The sequence below is a fragment of the Pipistrellus hanaki genome, assembly GCF_964339955.1.
Source record: "Pipistrellus hanaki genome assembly, chromosome: 9".
NCBI lineage: Eukaryota > Metazoa > Chordata > Mammalia > Chiroptera > Vespertilionidae > Pipistrellus > Pipistrellus hanaki.
The window spans coordinates 27,043,713-27,067,505 of NC_140511.1; the positions used below are offsets into that span (position 1 = coordinate 27,043,713).

General features: G+C 45.0%; 1 protein-coding gene across 1 annotated transcript; it reads left to right on the forward strand.

Annotated features, from left to right (window-relative positions):
• Nucleotides 1-1,674: 1,674 nt before the first annotated feature.
• On the forward strand, nt 1,675-10,173 carry LOC311627625 (transmembrane 4 L6 family member 1-like; the record flags this gene model as incomplete). The annotated part of the gene is made up of 5 exons (XM_084894113.1): nt 1,675-1,845; nt 5,387-5,452; nt 6,700-6,845; nt 9,798-9,984; nt 10,153-10,173. 5 exons carry the CDS (start codon nt 1,675-1,677, stop codon nt 10,171-10,173), a joined length of 591 nt encoding a protein of 196 aa, XP_084750239.1.
• Between the last annotated feature and the right edge of the window lie 13,620 nt (nt 10,174-23,793).

Genomic DNA, 23,793 nt, shown 5'->3' on the forward strand with positions numbered 1-23,793 from the left:
TCTATAATACTGTTTCCTTGTGGAGCTGTTAGCTGTTACATCATGGGGATTAAATGAAATAATGTCTATACTGTGCCTCGAGCAAGTAGATGCGTGTTGTTGTTGCACCTCATCCAGTATTATGCCCCTCGAAGTGTTAAATTTTTGTGATCACAGGTGTTAGTGATCATACTGGGGAGTGAGGTCAGCAGTTTCAATCTCCTCCATCCAAGCACAGGAGCCAGAGGCAGCACTCCATTCAGGCGTCAGCTTTCTGCAGCCTGGACTTAGATAACAGCTAGAAATAAGACCCAAAGCATTATCTTCCTGCGTAAGACATTGTTCACTAGTAACTATGTGAACCTTCCAAGGAGCAGAGAGCTAATGCCAGACATTTCTCAGTTGCGGTCCCTAGCTGGGCAAATTTCTGCCAGGTTTCCCCCTGTGGGACTGCCCAGTCCCTGTCCCAGGCCTCCATGTCTGGGGAGCCGGGGAGTGAATGAGCTGCTTACTCAAAAGCCAGTCAACAATCTCAGCTTGAATCTGAGTCGAGAATGCCTCAAAGAAGTGTGAGGAGAGCGCCCCCTAACACGAAACTGGAACACTTCCTGGGTTGCAGTCACATTCCACAGGCTTCTCCTGCAGCCCTCACCCAGCGAATGAATTCCTGACTTCAATCTCCTGTTTGCTTGGTAGCAGCGAGTGTAGGAAAAATAAGATGTAGAACCTTTCCCTCCCTCCATGTGCCTCCATCCTGGCTTCTCTGAAACCTCCAGGCTCAATAAACTGGACTAACAAAGAATGTGGAAAATGACGTTTTCTACATAAATGAAATGAGATGATTCCAAGTCCCCTGGTTCTTTACTCTCCAGCTACCATGCACTGAGAGCCTTGTATGAGAATATTTGAATATATTATCTTATTTTCATCTTCTCACTGATCCCACAAGAGGAGGACTATTGTTAACCCCATTTTACAGATGAGGAAATTGAGGTGAGAGAGGTTAAATACCTTGCCCAAGGTCACACAGCTGCTGTGTAGGGGAGCCAGGGTTTAGACCCCAGATCTAGTTCATAATCACTATGGGAATTAGTCCTGTCGTGGATGAAAGAACCAGAACAGGATACCAGTAATTTCCTAAATAGGACCTCAGTCCCGCCCCCCTCCCCTACCCACCCTACCACCAGTCCTTTAAGGAAACCTATGGGACATCTAGTATGAGCCAGCAGTTTTCACATTGATTTTACTTCCTTTGGTCCATACCTGACCATCTAGGATAGGGGTGTCGAACTCAATCAGAGAAGGGTCCAAAATCTAAAATCCAGCCTAAATCGCGGGCCGAATGGTTTTCTGAACAGTCATAAACTGACAATGTCATAAACTGACAGCGGAGTGCAGTGACGACAGCGCGGTGCGGGCCACATTGCAAGGCCTGGCGGGCTGGATTTGGCCCGCGGGCCTTGTGTTTGACACATGTGATCTAGGAGGTCGATATTTTTCTCTGCTTTGCAGAGGACACTGAGCCTCAGAAAGATGACGTGCCTTCCAGGTCACACCACCTACCAGTGGAGAAGGTGGGAAGGTGGGCGTGGCACCTGCTCTTGGGGCTCTGCGGTGGTGCCCTCTGTCCAGGTGCAGTGGCTGGAGCGGCAGGTTCCTGGTTGCTCTCTCTCTCTCTTCCAGGGAGGAGCCACCATGTGCTCTGAGACGGGCTCCAGGTACACCGGCATGCTGCTGTTGCCCTTGGCCATCGCTGCCATCATTGCCAACCTTCTGCTGTACTTTCCCAATGGGCAGGTGCTGGAGCCTGCCAAGATCACAGACTTGGTCTGGTTTTTCCACGGCTTTCTTGGAGCTGGACTCTTGGTAAGAATGAGGGTTAGCCCTAGCCAGTTTGCTCAGTGGATAGAGCGTCATCCCATGGACTGAAGGGTCCCGGGTTTGATTCTGGTCAAGGGCACATACCTCAGGTGCAGGTTCGATCTCCAGCCCTGGTCAGGACACATGTGGGAGGCAACCAATGAATATGTCTCTCTCACATCGATGTTTCTCTCTCTGTGTCTCTCCCCCTCACTTCCATTCTCTCTAAAAATCAATGGGAAAATATCTTCGGGTGAAGATTAACAACAGCAACAAAAAGAATGAGGTTTTAGCTAACTTACCTCTCGAAGGGTTCCCCTTAACACCCAGCAACTCACAGAGCAATTGTCTCCTCTTCATGCCACCTTTCCTGGGTCCCGGAGCATGGCTGGCTGCTCCTCCTCTGTACCCACAACACAGGATACATAAACAGTTTCCGCGTTTTCCCAACATATCATGCTGCAAGCATCTTTTTATGTCCCTGCTTCCCGCATTGGGCTGTGAGCTCCTCCAGAATAGAGTCCAAATCTTGTTAACCTTTGCCCACTGAGAACCTACCTAGCAAAGTGCTGACTGAGACTAGAGCTTAATATGTGGCTGCTAATTGCATGAAAGATACACTTTATAAAAAGCTCAATAACTGAGTATTTGTCAAGTTCATCTGGTTTTAAGATGATCACCTTGAAATATAAATTATGTCACTCTCATCCAGGCTTCCCTACACAAAATTATGGGATTAGCAAACTTTTTTAGTGAAAAGCCAGGTGGTAAATATTTCCAGCTTTGCAAGCAATGTGGTTTCTTGTTTCAACGACTCAGGCTCTGTCATCATAGGACAAACACAGCCATAGGCAATGTGTAAGCAAATGGGTGTGGCTATATTGCAATAAAACTTTATTCATTAAGCAGGCAACTTGCTGGATTAGCCCACAGGTTGTACTTTGTTAGCCCCTGAAGTAGACATTGTGTGTTTTCCTTCCTTTCCGCCTTTGTTTTTGTTTGGCTCCTCCTCTCCCAGTAGTCCCTTTTGAAAAGATCATTTAATTATTCGAGGCCCCAGTGCCAGGCACTAAGTGTTCCATAAATGAATGAATACCTGGGCAAAAGGAAGCCTCAGAAAAAGGTGACCGTCTCCCTTCCTGCTCCTTCTCCCCCCACAGTATTAGATGCAGTGATGTCTCAAGTTGCATCCACTGACCACCCACCCCTCCCTGCACAAGAGAACATCAAAACCAGCAATTCCTGGGCCAAGGTTGTCTATTCTCAGCTCAGAGCCCTTCCTTATGGGCCAGCGCAGATGCAGGAGTCTAACCGGCCCTGCTCAGATGATGAGTCTGCCCTGGGCCTGCTGGGCAACCTCCCTGAGCTGCAGTGAAAGGAAAATCCACACCATCCACAACAGGGTGGAGACACTAAATGAGACCGTGTCTGCAGAGTGTCCCCAATCCCGGCAGCCAGTGAAATGAGAGCTGTCCCCTTTCCTGGCTCGGATTCCCAGCTCCTCCACCTTCTCTGTGGGTCCACCCAGTGCCTGTCTCCTGCCTCTGACCTTCACTGCTTCTTTCTGCAGGATAGGTTCACATTTCTCAGCTCCGTCACCAGGCAAGTTCCTAAACTCACTCTCTTCAACTGTAGAACACATAGGAACATCAGCGCCCAACTTCCCTCAAAATACAAATGAGCGGGTACAGTGACTATTGAAAGGAATTGAGCAGCTTGAGACCTGGGTTTCCTGAAAGCAGAATCTCAGAACCTGTATTTGAGGAGAATGACTCAAAGGGGAAGCATTCTCTGATCAGGAGGAAAACAGGGAGCCCAGCTCAATCAGGGACCCGACACCCTGTCTCCACAGCACCCCTTAACACCAGCGGGCTGGTCCAACCCCTGGCTCTGCTTTCCAACAAAACCTTCCAGATCTCCTGGGAAAATTGTTGCATAAAGTGAAAAACAGAAAGCCAATCTCTCTCTCTCTCTCTCTCTCTCTCTCTCTCTCTCTCTCTCTCTCTCTCTCTCTCTTTCTCTCTGCCTTTTCTTTTTCTTCCTTATTGTTCTAGTCAGTCTTTAGTGCCACTCTATGTCTTCCTATGGGCCCAGCTCTAGGGCAAACTAGGGCAGTGGCCATGGGGTTGGAGAGAAGAGGGTGTACTTGAGCTGTGAGATGTTAGGCACAGTACCGCATCTCTCTGAAGTCTCTGTAAAATGGGGATATCAATAATAACCATCTCCTACAGTGATAGTGAGCACTGTATGAGATCATGTAGAGGGTCAAGTCTGGCTTGTGGCTAGTGCCCATTCAATGTCAGCCATAAGACAATTGGAGCAAGGAGAGGTCAAACCATCCTTATACCTAGGGTTATGAAGCCTCATCACAAATTTTACCACCATGCCAAAACCGGTTTGGCTCAGTGGATAGAGTGTCAGCCTGTGGACTGAAAGGTCCCAGGTTTGATTCCGGTCAAGGGCATGTACCTTGGTTGCGGGCACATCCCCAGTAGGAGGTGTGCAAGAGACAGCTGATCGATGATTCTCTCTCATCAATGTTTCCAACTCTCTATCCCTTTCTCTTCCTCTCTGTAAAAATCAATAAAATATGTTAAAAACAAACAAAAAACACAAATTTTACCACCATGTCATTGGGTCTGGCTCTGTGTCTGGCACTGGGGCAAGAGCTGCTGCCCCCCAGAGCTCAGAGCCCAGAGCCCAGGGGGAAGAGGAGGATGCAGTGTGCTCAGGGCAACAGGACAGAGTGGTGGAAAGGGGGTGGGGGGAGGTCGTAACTACAAAGAGGGCATGTGGATGTGGTGTCTCACAGCTGCTAGAATCAATTACCACAAACCTGGTGGCTTGAAACATCAGAAATGTATTCCCCCACAGTTCTTAAAGCCAGAGTTCTCATGAAATGTGTTGGCACCACCCCATGTTCTGTGCTCTAGGGGAAATCCACTCCCTGCCTTTTCTGGTGGCTGCTGGCATTCCTTGACTTGTGGTTCCATCACTCCATCTTCACAGCCTCTTCCTATGCCTTCTCCTCTGTGTGCTGGTCTCTCAAAACTCTCCCTTCATATGATCGTATATAGGCCTCACCCATGGTAAACTCCTAGTGAGACCCCAATTTAACCATATCGTTAGTCATAGAAGGTACTATTCACAGGCCCCAGGATTAGGAAGTGAAGATACCTTTAGGGTTTGGAGAGGGGCATTTTTCAGCCTACCACAGGAGACAGTTTCTAAACGGACCCTTTGAGGGTGAAGAGGAGTCTACCTGATGGCCAAGGGGGAAAGGCCTATTCAAGGCCCCGCGGCAGGAAAGTCCTGGGTCTATCCCAGGAGGCCGTAAACTGGTGTGTCAGGAGGTCTGAATGATGGAGGAGAAGTGAAGCCACAAAGGGCTCGTATACACCAAGTCAGGGCCTGTGTCGTATTCCACAGGCAACGAGGAATCATTGGACATTTTTAATAGCTAGAGACACAATCAAAACCTTGTTCCAAAAGGGTAATCTTCCCTTCATTACAAGAGTTTGAATTTTCATTTATATTGTTGCCACAGGTTATGGTGCCAGCACTAATGCTGTTGAGAGGAGGTGGATTAGGCTGCTATGTCCACAGATGTGGGGTAAGTTCTGTGGATTCTACAGAATGTTTAACCTCCTACCTACCCACCCCTCCCCCAAAGGGCTTATTCCCTAGGCCATGTGCTTTTAGACCAATGCCCCTTTGGAACATAGTGATATTATGCAGGGCTCTGGCCAAAAGAGATCCCAGGAAAAACGAACCTAGAAAATATGTGACGAGAGTCATTTGCATTGAACACAAAGCTCTGGTAGACCAATCTGCTAACATTTGGTTGTTTGCACTTCTATCTGTCTGCCTGTCTGTCTGTGGGGAGGTCCAGGACCCTCACATCCTTTAACTTTCCTATCCCCTGGTAGCCAATGGGGTAACACATCGCAGAAATGGGATTCAAGCAAGAAGGGACGTGGGAGATTGCACTCTCAGAAACACTTTCACAGGAATTCTCTCAAAATGTCCTGTGAAGAACAAAAGCTGCCACTCTATAAGTTCTTCCGTTATGAGTTTATTTCTTGTTCTTGATCTTGTCCCTGATCACAGCAAGCTGTCTATTGCTTTTAGGTTCCTAGTTTACACATCATCTCATTTCTCTTTTCTGCTTCAAAAGTCCCTGCCCCAACCCATACAGCTTCCAATCAGACTGTCCGCAGAGATCTTAGCCCCATGTCGCCTGAGGACCATCTCCAAGGAGCTCCCTGAGTCGTTCCTTTCTGCTCCCGCTGTCCCCCTGCCTTATTCCCTGTGGTGAGAGGGACACAACATGGATGTGTCATGAATAAAAGCTCATGCTTTGAAGCAAACAAGTTCATCAGCTTCGCCCCAATTCATTAAAGTGCTAATATGCCACCTTCCCTCGACACTTGCCTCACTATGACACTCCCTCACCCATCCACCCAGTCAACAGATATTTATGGAGTTTGTACATAGCACAGCCCTTCAATTGGTCACTGACTCGGGCTTTAGAAAAATGATTCTTCATTTACTCACTTAACCATACACCAAACACGTACTGAACACCGAGCAGCAGGATACCAAATAGTAGTGGATCATTTCATTCTTTAGAATTGTAACTGGAGTAGATCAATGGACAGAGGGCATCTTACCTCCAGCACTCATTTTGTACACTTGGGAAGCAAAACAAGGACACCGACCTGACCTAGCATCTGCAAGAAAAGATTTGGATCCTTTGCGATTTGCCAGAAAACTCAGGGGCTGCATTATAAAAAGCTGGCTTCCCACCCACCGTCCTTGCCATTGCTGTACTGAATTTCTGACTCTGTTCCATTGCAGATGCTGTTGCCTGTGCTTCTGGCCATACAGGGCATGATGGGGGCTGTGTACTGTGTGGTCATTTCTTCACTGGGTTTGCTCAGTGGCCCCTTCTGTGACACAGGCAGTGGAAACTACACCTACCCTTTCAGGAATGACAGCCTGGAGTGAGTAGCATTCATGGTCTGGGGTCAGTGTCTAACATCTAATGACGATACAGCTGATGGCCACAAAGAGTATGTGCTCTCAGTATTGGCCAAGGGACCAGGTACTTTCATCCAAACCTAGTGTCGTGTTTCTCTCTCCACACCTGCTTCCAAATCTATAATCTCTAGGAGGTGATTGGCCAAAGGGAGAAGAGCCCATGAATTAAGCAGTCCACCCAAGATATTCAATATAATTAATACCTGATTTCATTAGCCTCAGTTATTAAACTCAACTGAGTATGTGCTGAGGGTCTGCTTAGTACTTTCTAGGCACTGTGAAAAGAGAAGGGAGTGCAAAGGAAGGATGAGACAACTTGACTATCGGCAAGTAATTCACAATCAAACTGGGAAGATAATTACCAAGTTTGGAATTACACAAATTACCTGTAATGTCTGGACCCTGTGATTGTGATGCACATTTATTTTCCTGAAGGGATACAGAAAGAAACTCAACATCAATTGATTGAGAAAGACCCTGTTTCTCTTTTCATTTCACGTTCTCTCCCTGGCAGGTCTCATCCATCCCCATGGCTTTCACAATCATCCACCTATCCATGTAAATAATCCCAAAATGTCTATCTTAAGTTTCAGCCTTCTGAGTTCTTGACCCAAAAACCTAATTACCTCCTTGAAATTTTCTCTTGAACACATAGTATTTCAATATGAATATGTCATAAATTCTATATCCTCAAATCTCCTATTGGTCATCCCATCCTAGTAATTGTCACCTAAAAGCTGTGAATTATCTTAGATTCTTCTCCCTTTAACTTCCCATGTTCAATCCATTACCAGATCTTGTCAATTCTCTCCTGACTATATCTTGAATGTGCATTGCTTTTCACCTAGTCTGTATCACCCTGTTCCCAATCTCCAACACCAGTAAAGAGCCAAATAGCAACAGTACAACGATTGAAATTTCTTTTGAGAACCGAAAACCGACTTCTGCGCATGGGCCACGAAGTTTCAATCGCACTGTTCGTGTGCGCCCACACGTGGTATTTTGTGGAAGAGCCACACTCAAGGGGCCAAAGAGCCGCATGTGGCTCACGAGCCGCAGTTTGCTGACCATTGTCCAACACCATCTACCTCCAACAAATACCTGTTGGGGGAGCTCACCCAGAAGACGTGATTGCCCATTGACAGTCAAGCTGGACCTGGGCAATTGGAGGCTCCTCAGCCCCTCCCCGTCCTTGAGATCCCCATTCACTTGCCTTCCCCACTCCCAGAAGCTGTTCCAAGGATACAGCCTGGAGAGAGCAATGTGATATGGAGGCTGTACGTGACTGAATCCAGTGAGGGCCTCTCTATAAAAACTTTTAAGATGCTGGCAGGTGGGTGGGTATGGAAAACTACTCATCTTGTAGCCATATAAGTATTGTAACTAAATTCCCTTGCTTATGAAACGTGCCTTCTCCCTAACCACCCTCTGTAGGGGCTGATTTCGAGTCACACCTGGGAAACTCCTGACCAGGTTTAGGAAGCAACAGTATCCCAGTTCCACTTTGCCCTTCAAGCCTTTGCCATAGATTAGCCAAAAGGGTTTTTGTAAAATGTAAAGATGCTGATAAGGCCAGGAAATGTTTATGTTTAAAGAAACTTAAATGTAAGTTTAATTTTGGAAACTCAACAGATACGTGTATGAATATGGGTAAAGGTAGAAATAAAGACAGGAATGTCAAGTAATATACAGCTCTATGAAATATGGCCTGAAAACCTATTCCACTTTCTCTTTATCCAACTAGTACACTGTGAGTCCAAATTCCCCTTACAGTTTTTGCTCACATTCTATTTCTCTTTATAATTAATTGCTTTCCTCTCTGCTGCTGTCTCCTTCAAGGCCAGGTGACTCCAGCTTTCTCTATGAAGCCTTCTCCAGCTACTCTACATCCCCAGTCTCCCCCTTTCTAGGATATAACTAAACCATAATGCCTATTGCATGGCAGGCAATGTGCTAACGCCTAATCTCATCCCCACAATCACTCCATGGTATTGGTGCCATTTTTAATTTTTATTTTTTAAAGAGAGATAGGGAAGATGTACATCGATTTATTGTTCCAATTATTCATGCATTCACTGGTTGATTCCTGTGTGTGCCTTGACCAGGGATTGAACCCACAACTGTGGCAAATTGGGATGATGCTCTAACCAACTGAGCCATTAGGCCAAGGCCTTGTGGTCATTTTTTTATAATATATATTTTATTAATTTTTTTTTCTTTTTTTACAGAGAAGAAGAGAGAGGGATAGAGAGTTAGAAACATCGATGAGAGAGAATCATCCATCAGCTGCCTCTTGCACACCCCCTACTGGGGATGTGCCGGCAACCAGCATACATGTCCTTGACTGGAATTGAACCTGGGACCTTTCAGTCTGCAGGCTGACACTCTATCCACTGAGCCAAACCAGTTTCGGCGCCTTGTGGTCATTTTTAACACCACTTTGCACATAAGGAATCTGATGTACAAAAACATTTAGGATGCCTTGACCTACATTTAGGAAACTTATGTAGAACTTTTTAATGAGGAAGCTGGAGTTAGGGCCTGGTTCTGTGGGACTTTCACACCCAAGCTCTTAGGTGTCTTGAGACACCTTCCACTGCCTCTGAGACCTTATGGCAGCCCTTAAAATCTTGTAGCCCAGGGTTTCCCGCTTCTTCATATGCTGTCTTGTGCAGCTATCTCTACATCCACATGCCTTGCTGAGAAACTGGGTTGTCAGAGGGAAAGGGTCTGCTCAGCCTTCCCACCAAGAAGCAATAACAAAACTTCTATCTTTATGAAGATGAGAACCATGAAGACCCTGGCACTTTGTCATCTCCCGTGTTAGACCAGTGCCTCTCCCGGGCTAGTCAGTAACACCTCCCTCCCTTCGCTGTCTCTCAAAGCAAGGCTCATTTTCTCGTCTCCCCTGGCAGGGGCAGCTACCTGTTCAACCAGCCCAGCTGGGCCACGTGCCAAAAGCCTGAGCACATCGTCCTGTGGAACGTGGTCTTGTTCTCCATCCTCCTAGGGATCGGCGTGGTCGAAGCGGCGCTTTGCTTTAGCCAAGTCATCAGCGGACTCTGTGACGTCTACTGTGGCACCTGCATCCGGAAAGGACAGGTGAGTGCTCCTAGGACCCGGGGATTTTTCAGTCACTTCCCCTAGATCTGTTCCACGCTGTCTCCCTCCTGCCCTGGCCCCACGCGGTCAGAGGGAAGCCAGTAACTAGGAAATGCCTTTAGACATGGAGAACCTCATTTGCCACTTTGGGTTTAATTTTCCTTTCAGGTGAACATAACTGGTTTATGAGGAGCCTGAGAAATCACAACTGATTGGCCGGTGAAAGAGAATCCCCAGGTTTCGGGAGGACTGGATTTGGCAAATGTCAATCTCCAGAGTTCCGAGAAGCTGAGAAAAATGCCCCTGACTTTCTTACCAGAGTAGGTTTGTATGAAGGACAACAGTGCTGCGAACTTCATCCACTTGGCTAGAATCAAGATTGGCATTTCCTCCAAATGATCTCTAGACATGATGTAAGAAGTCATAGGGATGTACAATAATAGAAATAAAAAATAATATAATAATACATGCTTAATGTATTCAGTGGTTATTATACCCAAGCCCCGTGCTAAGCACTTTATCTACACAATTTCAGTTAATCCTATAAAGCACATGTGTCAAACACAAGGCCCTCGGGCCAAATTCAGCCCGCCAGGCCTTGCAATGTGGCCCGCACCGCGCTGTCATCACTGCACTCCGCTGTCAGTTTATGACATTGTCAGTTTATGACTGTTCAGTAAACCATTCGGCCCACGATTTAGGCTGGATTTTAGATTTTGGACCCTTCTCTGATTGAGTTCGACACCCCTACTATAAAGCAAGTGGCACCCTAACTGGTTCGGCTCAGTGGATAGAATGTCTGCCCACGGACTGAAGGGTCCCAGTTAGATTCCGGTCAAGGGCATGTACTTTGGTTGTGGGCACATCCCCAGTAGGGGGTGTGTAAAGAAACAGCTGATCAATGTTTCTCTCTCATCAATGTTTCTAACTCACTATCCCTTTCCCTTCCTCTCTGTAAAAAAATCAATAAAATATACTTTTAAAAAATAAAAATAAAGCAAGTGGCATTATAATGCCATATTGAAGATAAGGAATCTCAGGCTCAGAGAGGGTCCGTTGCTTGTCTGAAGTCAATGAATCTAAGTTTTGAATTTGAGCCTAATTTCAACATTTATAGTCTTCTAGACCACTTTCCTGTGGATCTCATAGATTATTTCTCCCATCCAAGTACTAACCAGGCCCAACCCTGCTTAGCTTCCGAGATCAGATGAGATCGGGCATGTTCAGGGTGGTATTGCCGTAAACTCATAGATTATTTCTTAGACACTAACTAGTTGTTATTCATTTACCAAAAAAAAAGTGGGGGGATGGTGAGGGGGTCTGTGTTCAAATTAACTTGAGATGCACTGGATTAAACAAAGTATAATAGGCTTCTCTGCTGCAGGACTTGTCAGAACCCTTACAGAGCCAGTGTGCCTTATCTCCAGGAAGAGAATAGCAAATGCACAATTTTCTGGTCTTATCTGACCACAAAGCCCTTTTCTCCTGAACACTTTTTATGGGGCTAATATTCCATGGAGCACACTTTGAGAAACACTGTATGACTCAGTGATAAGAGAGAACCTACTTCACTTAATCCATGACAGTCCAAGAGGGTTTTCCAAACCACCAGAGAAGCAGAAACATATGGAATGAAATGGGTTAAGAACTACTCACTTGTTTTTTGTCTTTGCTTTTGTTTCTTAAGTTTGGTGTAACCGCGGGAATCAGAAGTTTTATTTTAAAGCTCCTTTACTGTCTTTGCAATATACATTTTTGAGAATTCAATATCTACCATACAAGCTCTGACCGTTCCCAAAAAGGCATCAGACAGGGTCCCTGGTTGAGGAGGCTTGCACACTAATGGATCTTGCATAGCTGACTGCTTCCACGTTACCCGGGCCCTGCTAGCCCGTATTACACCTTTGTTCAAATGAGAGAAAAAGCAGAGGATACAGTGCGGCAAGCAGGCAGAACCAATGGCAAATTTTGAAAAGGCGTCTTCTCCTCCGGGTTGATGTAAAGAAACAGCTGATCAATGTTTCTCTCTCATCAATGTTTCTAATATCCCTTTTCAACTTTTATATTTAACAGGAACCTCAGAATGTGATCTAGTTTGGAAATAAGCTCTTTGAAGATGTAGTTAGTTAAAATGAAATCATACTGACTTAGGTTGGACCCTAAGTCCAATGTGGCCAGTGTCTTTATAAAAAGAGAAGAAACACGCACACAGAGAAGAGATCATGTGAGGAGCAAGGCAGAGACTGGAGCTGCCACAAGCCAAGGAATGCCAAGGATTCCAGGCAACCACCGGAAGCGGGGAGAGAGTCATGGGCCAGATTCTCCCTCTGAGCCTTCGGAACCTGGCTGACATCTTGAATTTGGACTGCTAGCCTCCAGAACTCTGAGAGAATAGATTGCTGTTGTTTTAAGTCACCCAGTTGGTAGTAGCTTGTTATAGCAGCCTTAGAAAATTCATATAATACACAGTCCCGGCCCAGGGTGCAAGGAAGCACACCCACAAACCCTTACCCCCCTCCATTCCTCCCTCGACCCCACCACACACACACACACACACACACACACACACACACACACAAAGTCACCTGCCTTGTGCAGAAACAACCTGCCCATGACCAGGGTGGCCCTGCCGGTGTCACCAATGCCTGAGTGCCCTGCTAACCAGGCTGTTTCTTCAGCCTCCCTGTAGTTCTCCCACTGATACGAAGACAGACATACAACCCAGACGAGAGATGGACTAAGCCCCAAGCACTGCACCAGCCTAGCCTGACAATGCTGCGAGGGGGTCACCCTGAAAGGAAACTGGGCTTAGGGAGGGGATGTCTTTAGGACAGTCAGTCCACCAGACAGAATGGCTGTATATGGCCCAATTTCTGTTCCCCTGGGAAGAAAAACAAATTTAAAGCAAAAAGGTTTTATTAGCTAGTCCCTGTTAAAACACCCCTTGTATAAAGTGATGGATTGGAAGCAAAGGAGAAAGGTTTTCTGCCTCTGGCAAAAAGTCCCTCTTGGCGTTCTTCCTTTAAGAGGGATTTGCTGTTAAAGACACCGAAGTACCTCCCGTGGCCAATAACGTGGGCGGAGGAGGCACCGAGCAGCCCTTGGGTGAGGCCCCAGAATGTGGATGCGTGCAGGACACAAGGCTCAGCTCACTCGCCCCATCAAGGGCTTTGGAGATGGGAAGAGCACCATCAGCATGTGAAATGAGGGCTGACCATAAAATGATTCATGATTCACACACCGAAGAAAGTGTTTATTGCCAAATAAAAATAGCTCTCTGAAATTAAGGAAAAATGAATTATTTTCAAGGCTGGCTTAGGTGTACTTTTCAAATACATGACCAGTATTTCTTGAGTTCCTACAGCGTGCAAAGCGAACGCGCCTGGAGAAAGAGGGTGGGGTGTTCTGGGAGAAAAGGTTTAAACAAAGGGGAAATCGCAGAGCACAACCACCCAGATGTAAGGCAGACACGGGAAGGTGGTGATTTTCACTTCAATCTCTGTCTTCAAGCACATTTCATCTTTTTCAATCCCTTACTCTCTCAAGAGAAACTACGTTTTTTTCCAGATCGCAGTTGACTGACATTTCTCCCCTCCCCCAGACTCATTTTAGGGGTTAAAAACTGTTTTTAACTACAGGATACAGGTGACATAAAGTGATACATGTTATTGGAAATGTGGAGGAAGTAGCTCTCCTTAGTGAGTTTAGGAAGTCTTTCCATTTTGCACCTTACACCTTGCTATAGTATAACGATTTCCACATTTTCCAGAAAAAGCAAGGCTGACTTGTATAATCCTATATAATAAAAGGGTAATATGTAAATTGAACCTAAGGGTTAAACCACCAGGATGACCAGTTACTATGATGCATACTGACCCCCAGGAAGCAGGTGCTCAATGGAGGTGCTACCCCCTGGTGATCAGTGCACTCCCACAGGGGGAGCTCTGCTTAGCCACAAGCCAGGCTGATGGCTGCAATGCAGCGGCAATGACAGGAGCCTCATCCTAAGTCACTAAGGATGTCCAACTGCAGCTTAGGCCTCTCCCTCTGGGGAGTGGGCCTAAGCCATCAGTTGGACATCCCCTGAGGGCTCTCGGGCTTCCAGAGGGATGTCTGACTGCCAGCTTAGGCCCAATCACCCAGGGGAGTGGGCCTAAGCTGGCAGGTGGACATTCCCTGAGGAGTCCTGGACTGTGAGAGGGGGCAGGCCAGGCTGAGGGGCCCCCTCCCCCTCTGAGTGCACAAATTTTCATACACCAGGCCTCTAGTTGTAAATATATGTGGAAAATTGATTTTACCATTTTACAAAAACCATCTAGAGAACTCATTTATTTAGCAAAATGTTCTTGCAGGTCTACACTGACTTGAGACAAACTTCATTGACAAACCAACACCTGGCATTTTTCCTAAGCCAGATGGGCAGAAAATAATTTTAAAAGGGGGTTACGTTAAAAGGAATAGGGGGAAGAGAATAAAGATAAACTAAGAAAAAAAAAAAAAAGGAAAAAGTTGTGTTGACTAGAAACTATAGGGCTAAAGAAAAAGAGAATTGCCCTGGCCAGTGTAGCTCAGTTGGTTGGGCATTGTCCCACGCACCAAGAAGTTGCTGGTTTGATTCCCATTCAGAGCACGTGCCCAGGTTGCTGGCTCAATCCCCAGTTTTGGGGGGAAGGAGGCAGCTGATGAATGTTAGGGCTCTCATATTGATGTTTCTCTCTTTTCCCTTCCTGTCTTTAAAAATCAATAAACTAGTCTTTAAAAAAGAAAAATGGAATTGTGTGTACAATAAATACTGTACTCTAAAGTTGTTTCTCACAGTGATATGAGTTAAGAACTATGAACCGGCCCTAACTAGTTTGGCTCAGTGAATAAAGCCTCAGCCTGCAAATTGAAGGGTCCTGGGGTTTGATTCTGATCAAGGGCACATACCTGGGTTGCAAGCTTGATCTCCAGTGTGGGGCATGCAGGAGGCAGCCAATCAATGATTCTTTCTCATTATTAATGTTTCTCTCTCTCTCTCTCTCTCTCTCTCTCTCTCTCTCTCTCTCTCTCTCTCTCTCTTTCTTCTTCTTCTTCTTCTTCTTCTTCTTCTTCTTCTTCTTCTTCTTCTCTGAAATCAATAAAAATATAGCAAAAATTTTTTTAAATTTAAAAACAGCTTCCTTCTTTTTTATCTTCCTCTCTTTCACCAGTTTTCAGCCCTTTGAAGATCCCCCAGCCTTTTGCATACCTGCAGGCCTTTGCAAACCTCCAGCCTGCTTACCTGTTAACTGCCCATCTGGCACTCCCTTTGGCTATTTCCCAGCCCTTGCATATCACTAAGCCCTTTGAAGGCCCCTAGTCCTTTTGCATATCTGTAACTGCCCTTTTGCCTACTCTTCCTTTGTAGTTCTACTTATATAAGCAGCTGGCTTCTGGGGGGCTGCAGAGCAGATTTCTGTGGCTGACCTGCTGCTCTCCCATTCTGTGGGCAGTATTGGAATAAATGCTCATATATGATTCAACTCTGTCCTTCCTTCATTGGCCTGAGTAGTAACAGGCAGCATGGACCCATTGTTTGTCCCATCACAAATGTACCACAGCTTTTTTAAAACTTAAAATAAATTTGCATTCCTATTAGGTAGAGATGACCTAGAACAGTGGTCTGCAAACTTGTCAGTCAACAGAGCCAAATATCAACAGCACAAGGATTGAAATTGCTTTTGAGAGCCAAAAACCGACTTCTACGCATGGGCCACGAAGTTTCAATCGCACTGTAAGTGTGCGCCTGCACATGGTATTTTGTGGAAGAGCCAAACAGCAGCATGTGGCTCGAGAGCCACAGTTTGCCGACCACTGATCTAGAAAATACAAACACTTTTTATCACTTTGATCTTCAAAATCTACCTTGTTGGTGAGTGGTAAATGCTGGGAAGTCATTTTCTTCTTATTAGTCCCTCCGAGAAAACAGCCATCTGCTTTGCCTTACGGAGAGGCTGCCGATAAATCTCTGCATACTGGCATTTTCTGAGCCTCCTGATGAGCCATATGTGCCCTAAACTTAGCTTACAGGGAGCATTCCTTCCAATTTGGAGGTTGTCATGCATCACGCTGGCACCCACCTACCACAGTCATTCTCATAATTCTAATCCAGTGGCATTGTGTGACGAGGCAGAAACAAAGCAAGCAAAGTTTAGAGGAAACACAAACTGGCCCAGCTGCCAGCCCAGAAGGCCTGACTCATGTCCTCCATGCTCAGGGGAGATTGGTTGGCTTCAGGTGACCCTCCCACAAGCCAAACCAAGCTCTCTGAGTTCAACTGTTCTGGGAGAAAAATGGGAACTTGTCCCTTAATTACTTAATATTCTAGAAGACTAGAGTCCAACCCCTGTGTACAACATGAGCTCTGGAGCCACCACAACAGTTCCTTTTTTCTTTTCTTTTTCTTAAAATATGTTTTTATTGATGTCAGAGAGGAAGGGAGAGGGAGAGAGAGATAGAAGCATCAATGATGAGAGAGAATGGAACCTATGGGGCTTGCAGATAAATTATATGTGGAGATGAAGGAAAGAAAAATCAAGGATGATTCTAAGACTTTTCGACCTGAACAGCAAGGTGAATTGTAGTACCATTTAGAGAGATGGAGAACACTGCGGGAGAAGCAGGCTTAGGGACTGCGGCAAGATAAAGTCTGGTTTCGGGTATGTCAAGTCTGAGTTTCCTGCTGGTGTCCCTGGGGAGATGTCACATAGGCAGTTGATTATATGTGTCTGCAAAATTGAAGATATGAATCTGGAAAACAGAATGAACTGAAAGTCAAACTAGATAAGGTCACCTAGAGAGTGAGTGTAGCTATGGAAAAGGTTCAAAGCCTAAGGCTTGGGGGACTTGGACATTTAGAAGGCAAGAAGCCAGCAAAGCAAATGTATATACCTTCCCCATCGTCAAAATGTCATTTCTCAGTGACATCCATGATATGAAGTTCCCAGAAAAATTCCAACATACATGTCACAACGCAGCCCCAGAGAGCCATACCCTATGCCTAATAACTCCAGAAAGTGCCACCACCCCCCACGCCCACATGGGTCGGAGAGCAATCTGATCAGGAATCAGCCCACACAAGGCCAAGGTGAGCTGATAACTAAGTTCAGCGTGATGTGACTAATGCACAGGAATGAGCATCCAGAGACATGCGGCCCAGCCCAGACGACAGTTTTAATTAACTGAATTCAAGCAGCTATCAATCTCTCTGGACCTGGTTTCTTCATTGATAAAATTAAGAGTTTAAACTAAGTGGTCCTTGAGGTCTCTTCCAGCCTTGTATTTGAAAAGCCTAGAGGAAAAAGTTCTAAACAATGAGAAAGAGATATTTGTAAGATATCCACTAAAAGGTCTGCTCCTCACTCCCAAGAATGCGACCTCTCCAGATGTTCTGGAACAGGCCGTGCCTCCTCGTACATTGCCCTGTGCCTTCTGGCTAGAAAGGTGATCACTCAGGACCCACTAACCCCATGGAGGGAGCAACTTCTCATTAGAGCTCTCAGGGTTTTCAAGAATCAGAGTATGGGTCAGAGTGCAGTCCACCATGCCAGCTGCCACACCGGTGATTTGAAGAGAGATAATTTGATATAAAAAAGGGTTGGCTCAATCTGGAAAAACTGTGAAGGCAGAGAGAGGACTCTAAGGTATCACAGAGGGCAGGACACAGCCCCCATCTGGAGAGCTGGGAAACAAAGGGAAGAGGGTGGAATGACTAAAACTTAGAAGCTTGGAGGAGGAGTCCAATGGGACTGGGATCCAGACCTCTGAGGAGGAGACACTGGCCAACTGGAGCTGATGACCCAGGTCAGGCAGGGATGGGTATTGTCACAAGACTCATTCTGGGAACATGAGAAAATAGCAAATTGGATTCACCTGCTGCATTTGGAACAAACTGGCTGTGCCAAGGTACAGAGGAACGTTGCTGAGATGATGCTGAGAGGCACCTAAGTCTCACCAATAGGCCAACTCTACTCCCCTTTTCCTCCTCCAGCCTTCTTCTAGCACCCCCATTCTGGCACTACTGGGGAGCAACTGACAAAAGAGAAAGGGATTTGCTGAGTCCCTGCCCTAGAGCCCAGTATGGACAAGTAGATTTGAAGCTGCGAGACACTCAGTTATTTTGAAATTACTAGAAACAGTTCTGGGTTTGAAATCTGTAATACATAATGCAGGATTTTGATAATTCTTTCTTGAGAACTCTTGAGTTTCCTTTATTTTTTATGATATCTGAGTGCCTATATTTAAAGCTGTGCTCTTAAGCCCAGTAAATAAATGCTCCCCACAATACTCAGAAGGTATCTACACAAGAACATTCCTTGGGGTGCCCAGTTATTCTGTCACCCAGTGAAGAATGTCTGAGTGTCTATAAAATGTCACATTATTCTGGGCATTGGATTCTTAGCTTTGTGACTTGAGAGTCACCTGAAACAGAGTTCCTCAGAGTTTGATAATGAAGGAAAGAGTATTTTCTCTAGAAAAATAGAATTTAAATGTGCTTGTGCCCTGGCATGTTGGTTAGTTCCCTGCCCTCTTTGAACACCATTCACAAGTCTGTTCCTCCATATGGCCCCTTACCTTTCACATTCATCATCCCATTGATCCCAAAACAACAGTAATAGAGAGAGAGATGAATATACTCATGTCACTGAGTGAAGAAAGCAAGGCTTAGAGAGCTGGTCAGTTAACACACAACTTTATAGGTAGTTGAGCTATTATTTATACCCAAATCTTCTCATTTAAAATGCAGGGCTCTGCCTACCACACCAGATGTCCCTGCATGAATTCATTTATCAGATTGGCCGGTGGTGTAGACCTTCTGGGGGAAATTTTAGAAATTGCTCCATACTCATCCCAAGCAGGGACAGCTCACCTGTAGCCCCACACCATTACACCCAACCAGCCCAATCCTCTCACCTGCTTGAATACAGGTAGCATCTTGTTTGCAATCCTGCAAGGAGGAAATGCTAGTTGGCTTGACAAACCCAAACGACAAACTAAGGGTAATGGAGAGCCCCACGAATGTTGGTGATAAAGAAAATCCGAGAACTTCCATAAATTAAGGCATAGGACATCCAGAGTTCCATCAACAATGGCATGGCTTAGCCAGTGGAAACAGTAAAAAAAAAAAAAAATAATAATAATAATAATAATAATAATAATTAATTAGTTAATTAATTAAAAGTCATAATTAATCTAACCTGAGGCCTATCTTGAGGGAGTAAGTGTCATGGCTTCTGAAAGGCATTGCCTGAGAGGTGTTCCCAGGCCTGGTTTCCAGAGAATACAGCTTGGCCCAAACGCATAGCTCAGTTTCACAGGCCCTTCAAGAAGGCTTTCCCTGTAGCAACAAGTTCTGCTTTCTTTAGAGAACTGTATTTTTGCTCTGCATTTGGTTTTCATTATACACCCCAACACCAACATACACACATTCCCCTAGTGCCAGAAACTCCCATGTGTTGACCATTATAGACTCTGATTGACATGCAAAAGAGGGAAAAGAAGAATGCTCCATTCCTCTCCCTTTTACCACCTCTATCCCTCAAGCAATCCCCATAATCATGCATGGCACCTGAGAACTGCATACACATTTAACAGAAAAGGGAATCGGCTGAATGAAAGGTGGCTCACATCTTTTCTCATGAAAACAGATTAATATAGAGCTCTGCTTAGACACAGGGGACACTTGGTTAAGCAGTAAGGATACACAGTGACGTAATACATCTTTGATGTTCACAGATTATTTAATTACCCTCCATCCCCAACAACAGACAAATAGATCAATGAGAGCTAGAAAAGCTTCTTTAAAAATGGAGCATAGCCTTTCATCCCAGAAATTTCAAAGACCCTTTGCAAACATTCATTAGGCTCAGCCCCATTCCATAGGCAGTGGGTGGAAAACCCAGCATTAGCCATAAACTCTAACCCTACCTCTTCCAGCCCAGTCTCACTCAATCACCTCTCTCCAATAGGGTCTGATTCATTAACCATCCTGCTTTGTTCATTCTTTCACTCATCCCTTCAGGAGTGAGCCAGGTGCCATCTTTATGAGGAAGCAGCTGTGTTGATGCAGAGTGGCCTTCTCCCAGTCCTAGGAGTATGAGGGGATTCCTAACAGGGCAGCAGATACAGCAAGAGAGAATGCAGAGATTGAGGTGGGCCTTCTGACTTCTAGTCTTCAGGGCATTCGGTCATCCTCAAAAGCTAAAGTATCAATCTCACCGCACTTCACATATTCTATTTATCATAGCAAGTAGCTTGTTTTGAACACCGATTGTGTTATCAATGCTTTAGACATGTCTTCTTATTACCTAAGAGGTTATCTCAGAAAAATGTGGGCATTGATTCAACTTTGTCATATAATAAACTATGTGACCTTGAACAAGATTAATTATTCTTGGAGCTTCAGTTTCCTCACCTTTTCTTTCTTTTTTTTTTTTAATATATATTTTATTGATTTTTTAAAAAGATGAAGGGAGAGAGATAGAGGGCTAGAAATGTTGATGAGAGAGAAACATCGACCAGCTGCCTCTTGCACACCCCCTACCAGGGATGTGCCTGCAACCAAGGTACATGCCCCTGACCAGAATCGAACCCGGGACCTTTTAGTCCGGAAACCAATGCTCTACCACTGAGCCAAACCGGTTTTGGCAGTTTCCTCACCTTTTCATTGGAAGACTTAATAATATTACCCATTTCATAGTTGTGAGAATTAGATGAGGAAACTTGTGCAAAATATTTAACATAATGCTTAGCACTAACGTACTGAGAGTAAATGCTTAACAAATATTAACCAATATTAAAGTTCACCATAACTCTCTGAAGCAAGTATTAGATATCATCGGTCCCTTTTTATATATGAGGAAACAAGGAGTCACAGATAAAGTCATGTACCAAGGTCACCAACTGTAACTGACAGAGCCCATACTGAATGACTGACCAAGATCCCACGCTGGTAGCCACCATAGCATAAAGAATGGGTCACTGTGCCACAACCAAGGGACTTGTGGTCAGCATCACAATCTGGCCATGCCCTAGTCATCCAGGCAGAGAGGTGCAAAGAGTACTTTGGAGAGAGCAGAATGGGAAAAGCAAAAGTTTGGAAGACTTGGTTGGTCTAGGCATGAAGCTCAAACTCTCACGTATAAGTATTGAAACAGTAGCGAGCAAAGAAATGCCTCAGCCTCAGATATTATCATCACCTTTTTTATTAAAATGAGAGTATTGAGCCCTAACCATTTTGGCTCAATGGATAGAGCATTGGCCTGCAGACTCAAGGGTCCCAGGTTTGATTCCGGTCAAGGGCATGTACCTTGGTTTCGGGGCACATCCCCAGTAGGGGGTGTACAGGAGGCAGCTGATTGATGTTTCTAATTCTCTGTCCCTCTCTCTTCCTCTCTGTAAAAAAATCAATAAAATATATATTTTTTAAATGAAGGTATTGAGGCTCAGAGGGTTTAGGTGCCCTGTATTAAGCCACATGACTAGTAAGTAACAGAGCCAGCACTGACCCCAGGCCCTCTGGCTCTTAACGTCTTCTTGACATGGCTGTTCCTGGCTTCATGGCTGCAATCCCATAGCCACCATGTGCTGTTGACTCTTTTCTGGGTTCTTGCCTCAACTGAAGGAAAAAATGAATCAACCTTTACTGAGCGCCACCTGTGTGCCCAACTTCTTGCTAAATCCCTTAAATGCATTCATTTAATCGTCACGACAACTCAGAGAGGCAAGTTCAAGTTCCTGGAGAAAAAAACAACAACAAAAAACAGAAGTTCTGACTCTAATTAAGATACATCTCCCGCCGAAACTGGTTTGGCTCAATGGATAGAGCATCAGTCTGCGGACTGAAAGGTCCCAGGTTCAATTCCAGTCAAGGGCATGTACCTTGGTTGCAGGCACATCCCCAGTAGGGAGTGTGCAAGAGGCAGCTAATCAATGACTCTCTCTCATCGATGTTTCTAAATATACATATATATTTTTATTTATTTATTTATTTATTTATTTATTTATTTATTTATTTTTAAAGATACATCTCCCAAGCTTACTACCTAGCAAGAGGCAGGAAACCTGAAATTCCAGCTTTGCCCACATCTCACATCACACTGGGCATGGCAAGTCTTGGACCTCCTGTAGCCATTTGGATTTTTTTCTTTAAGAACTGGGACAGGATCAGCTCAAGACTGTTGAGTGGAGAAATGTATTCGAATTACCATGTAATGCCTAGATGTGAAGCCCACCTTCAAAGTTCACCAGGAAGAGAAATAAAACCAGCCTGGTGGACGCTCCAAGAGGCATGAAGAGGCACCAGGGCTGGCATGACAGCCTTAAGGCCCATAAATTCCTCAGAGGACTCAGGATTTATATCCTCCTGCCTTGATCTATAACAATAATACATAATAATGGTGCTTAGTGCAGAGAGCCATAAACTCAGAGGGCTCAATTTGATTTAATTCCAAACCTAAAGCTATTTTTCTCCTATGATTACATCTATAAGTTTGCTTCAACATGATTTACTGACTATTTTTCCTTTACTGCGGGTACATTTTGGGCCATGTGCTATAATTAGGGTACTTAATATGCCGCCAGCTACTGGCTATAATAAATTTTCATCCCTCCGGTTTCAGAGTCTTTTTTCTTGCATTTTTTTGTAGTGTTTAAAATGCAAACCACACTAAAAAGTGGGAAAATCGAGAGTCTGAGGTGGAGGAATATCTATCTGCTTTGAGCCAAACCTCTCTCAAGTTGTAGCCATAGGTGATGGTCCACAGTCCAGATGGTGCTGGCATTTGGGCTTGAGATCTGGGTGGCTTGGCTCTAATGACAAGAGAAGCCATATTTTCTAGGCTAAAAGTTTGGACGTATGGTTTGATGCCAGACAGCAAAAATATTTGAAAATAGGGTGGTGGTGGGAGACCTGATACATCAGCTCATTGAGGTCACAGGCAATTCACCAACTGCCTCTCCCACACACCAGAAGAATAGCAGCAGCATCCCAGAGCTTCCTCCGAGCTGTCCTTGTGGCTGGTCTCACCAAGATCTGAGGGTCCCTTGAGGAACCAGCTATTTTTCTCCTATGACTACATCTATAAGTTTGCTTCAGGATGATGTACTGAATGGTGTTTGGCTTACAGATTAGCATTTACCATTCAGTAGTGGTTAAGATCAGAGGTGAGATCTAGACCTTTGCTTTGAGGAAGAGAAGGGGCCTGTGAGGTACAATTGTAGCAGATGAAAGAGCACTGGCCAACTCCAGAAACATGGAAAAAGGGCAATACACCATCACCAAGGAGGACATATTCCAGGAGTGCAAGGCTGGGCTCACTTCTAAAAATCAACCGATGTAATATACAATAATAAAATAAATGGGAGCCCTAGCAGGTTCAGCTCAGTGGATAGAGTGTCAGCCCAAAAACTGAAGGGTCCTGGGTTCAAATCTGGTCAAGGGCATGTGCCTCAGTTGCAGACTTGATCTCCAGCCCTGGTCAGGCGCTAGCGGAAAGCAACCAATCGATGTGTCTCTGTCACATCAATGTTTCCCTCTGTCTCTTCTCCTCTTTTCCACTCTCTCTAAAAATCAATAGAAAAAATATCCTCAGGTGAGGATTAACAAAAATGTAATAAAAATAAACACCTTTATTTTTAAAATTTTTTTAAAGTAAAATGAAATAAAGGGGGAAAGCCACATGATATCTCAATAGATAGATTTTTGTCATCATTTTGCAAAATCTAACAGCCTTTCATTATAAAAACATGAAAAAGTTCTGAAGAGAGATGGTGATGACAGTTGTGCAA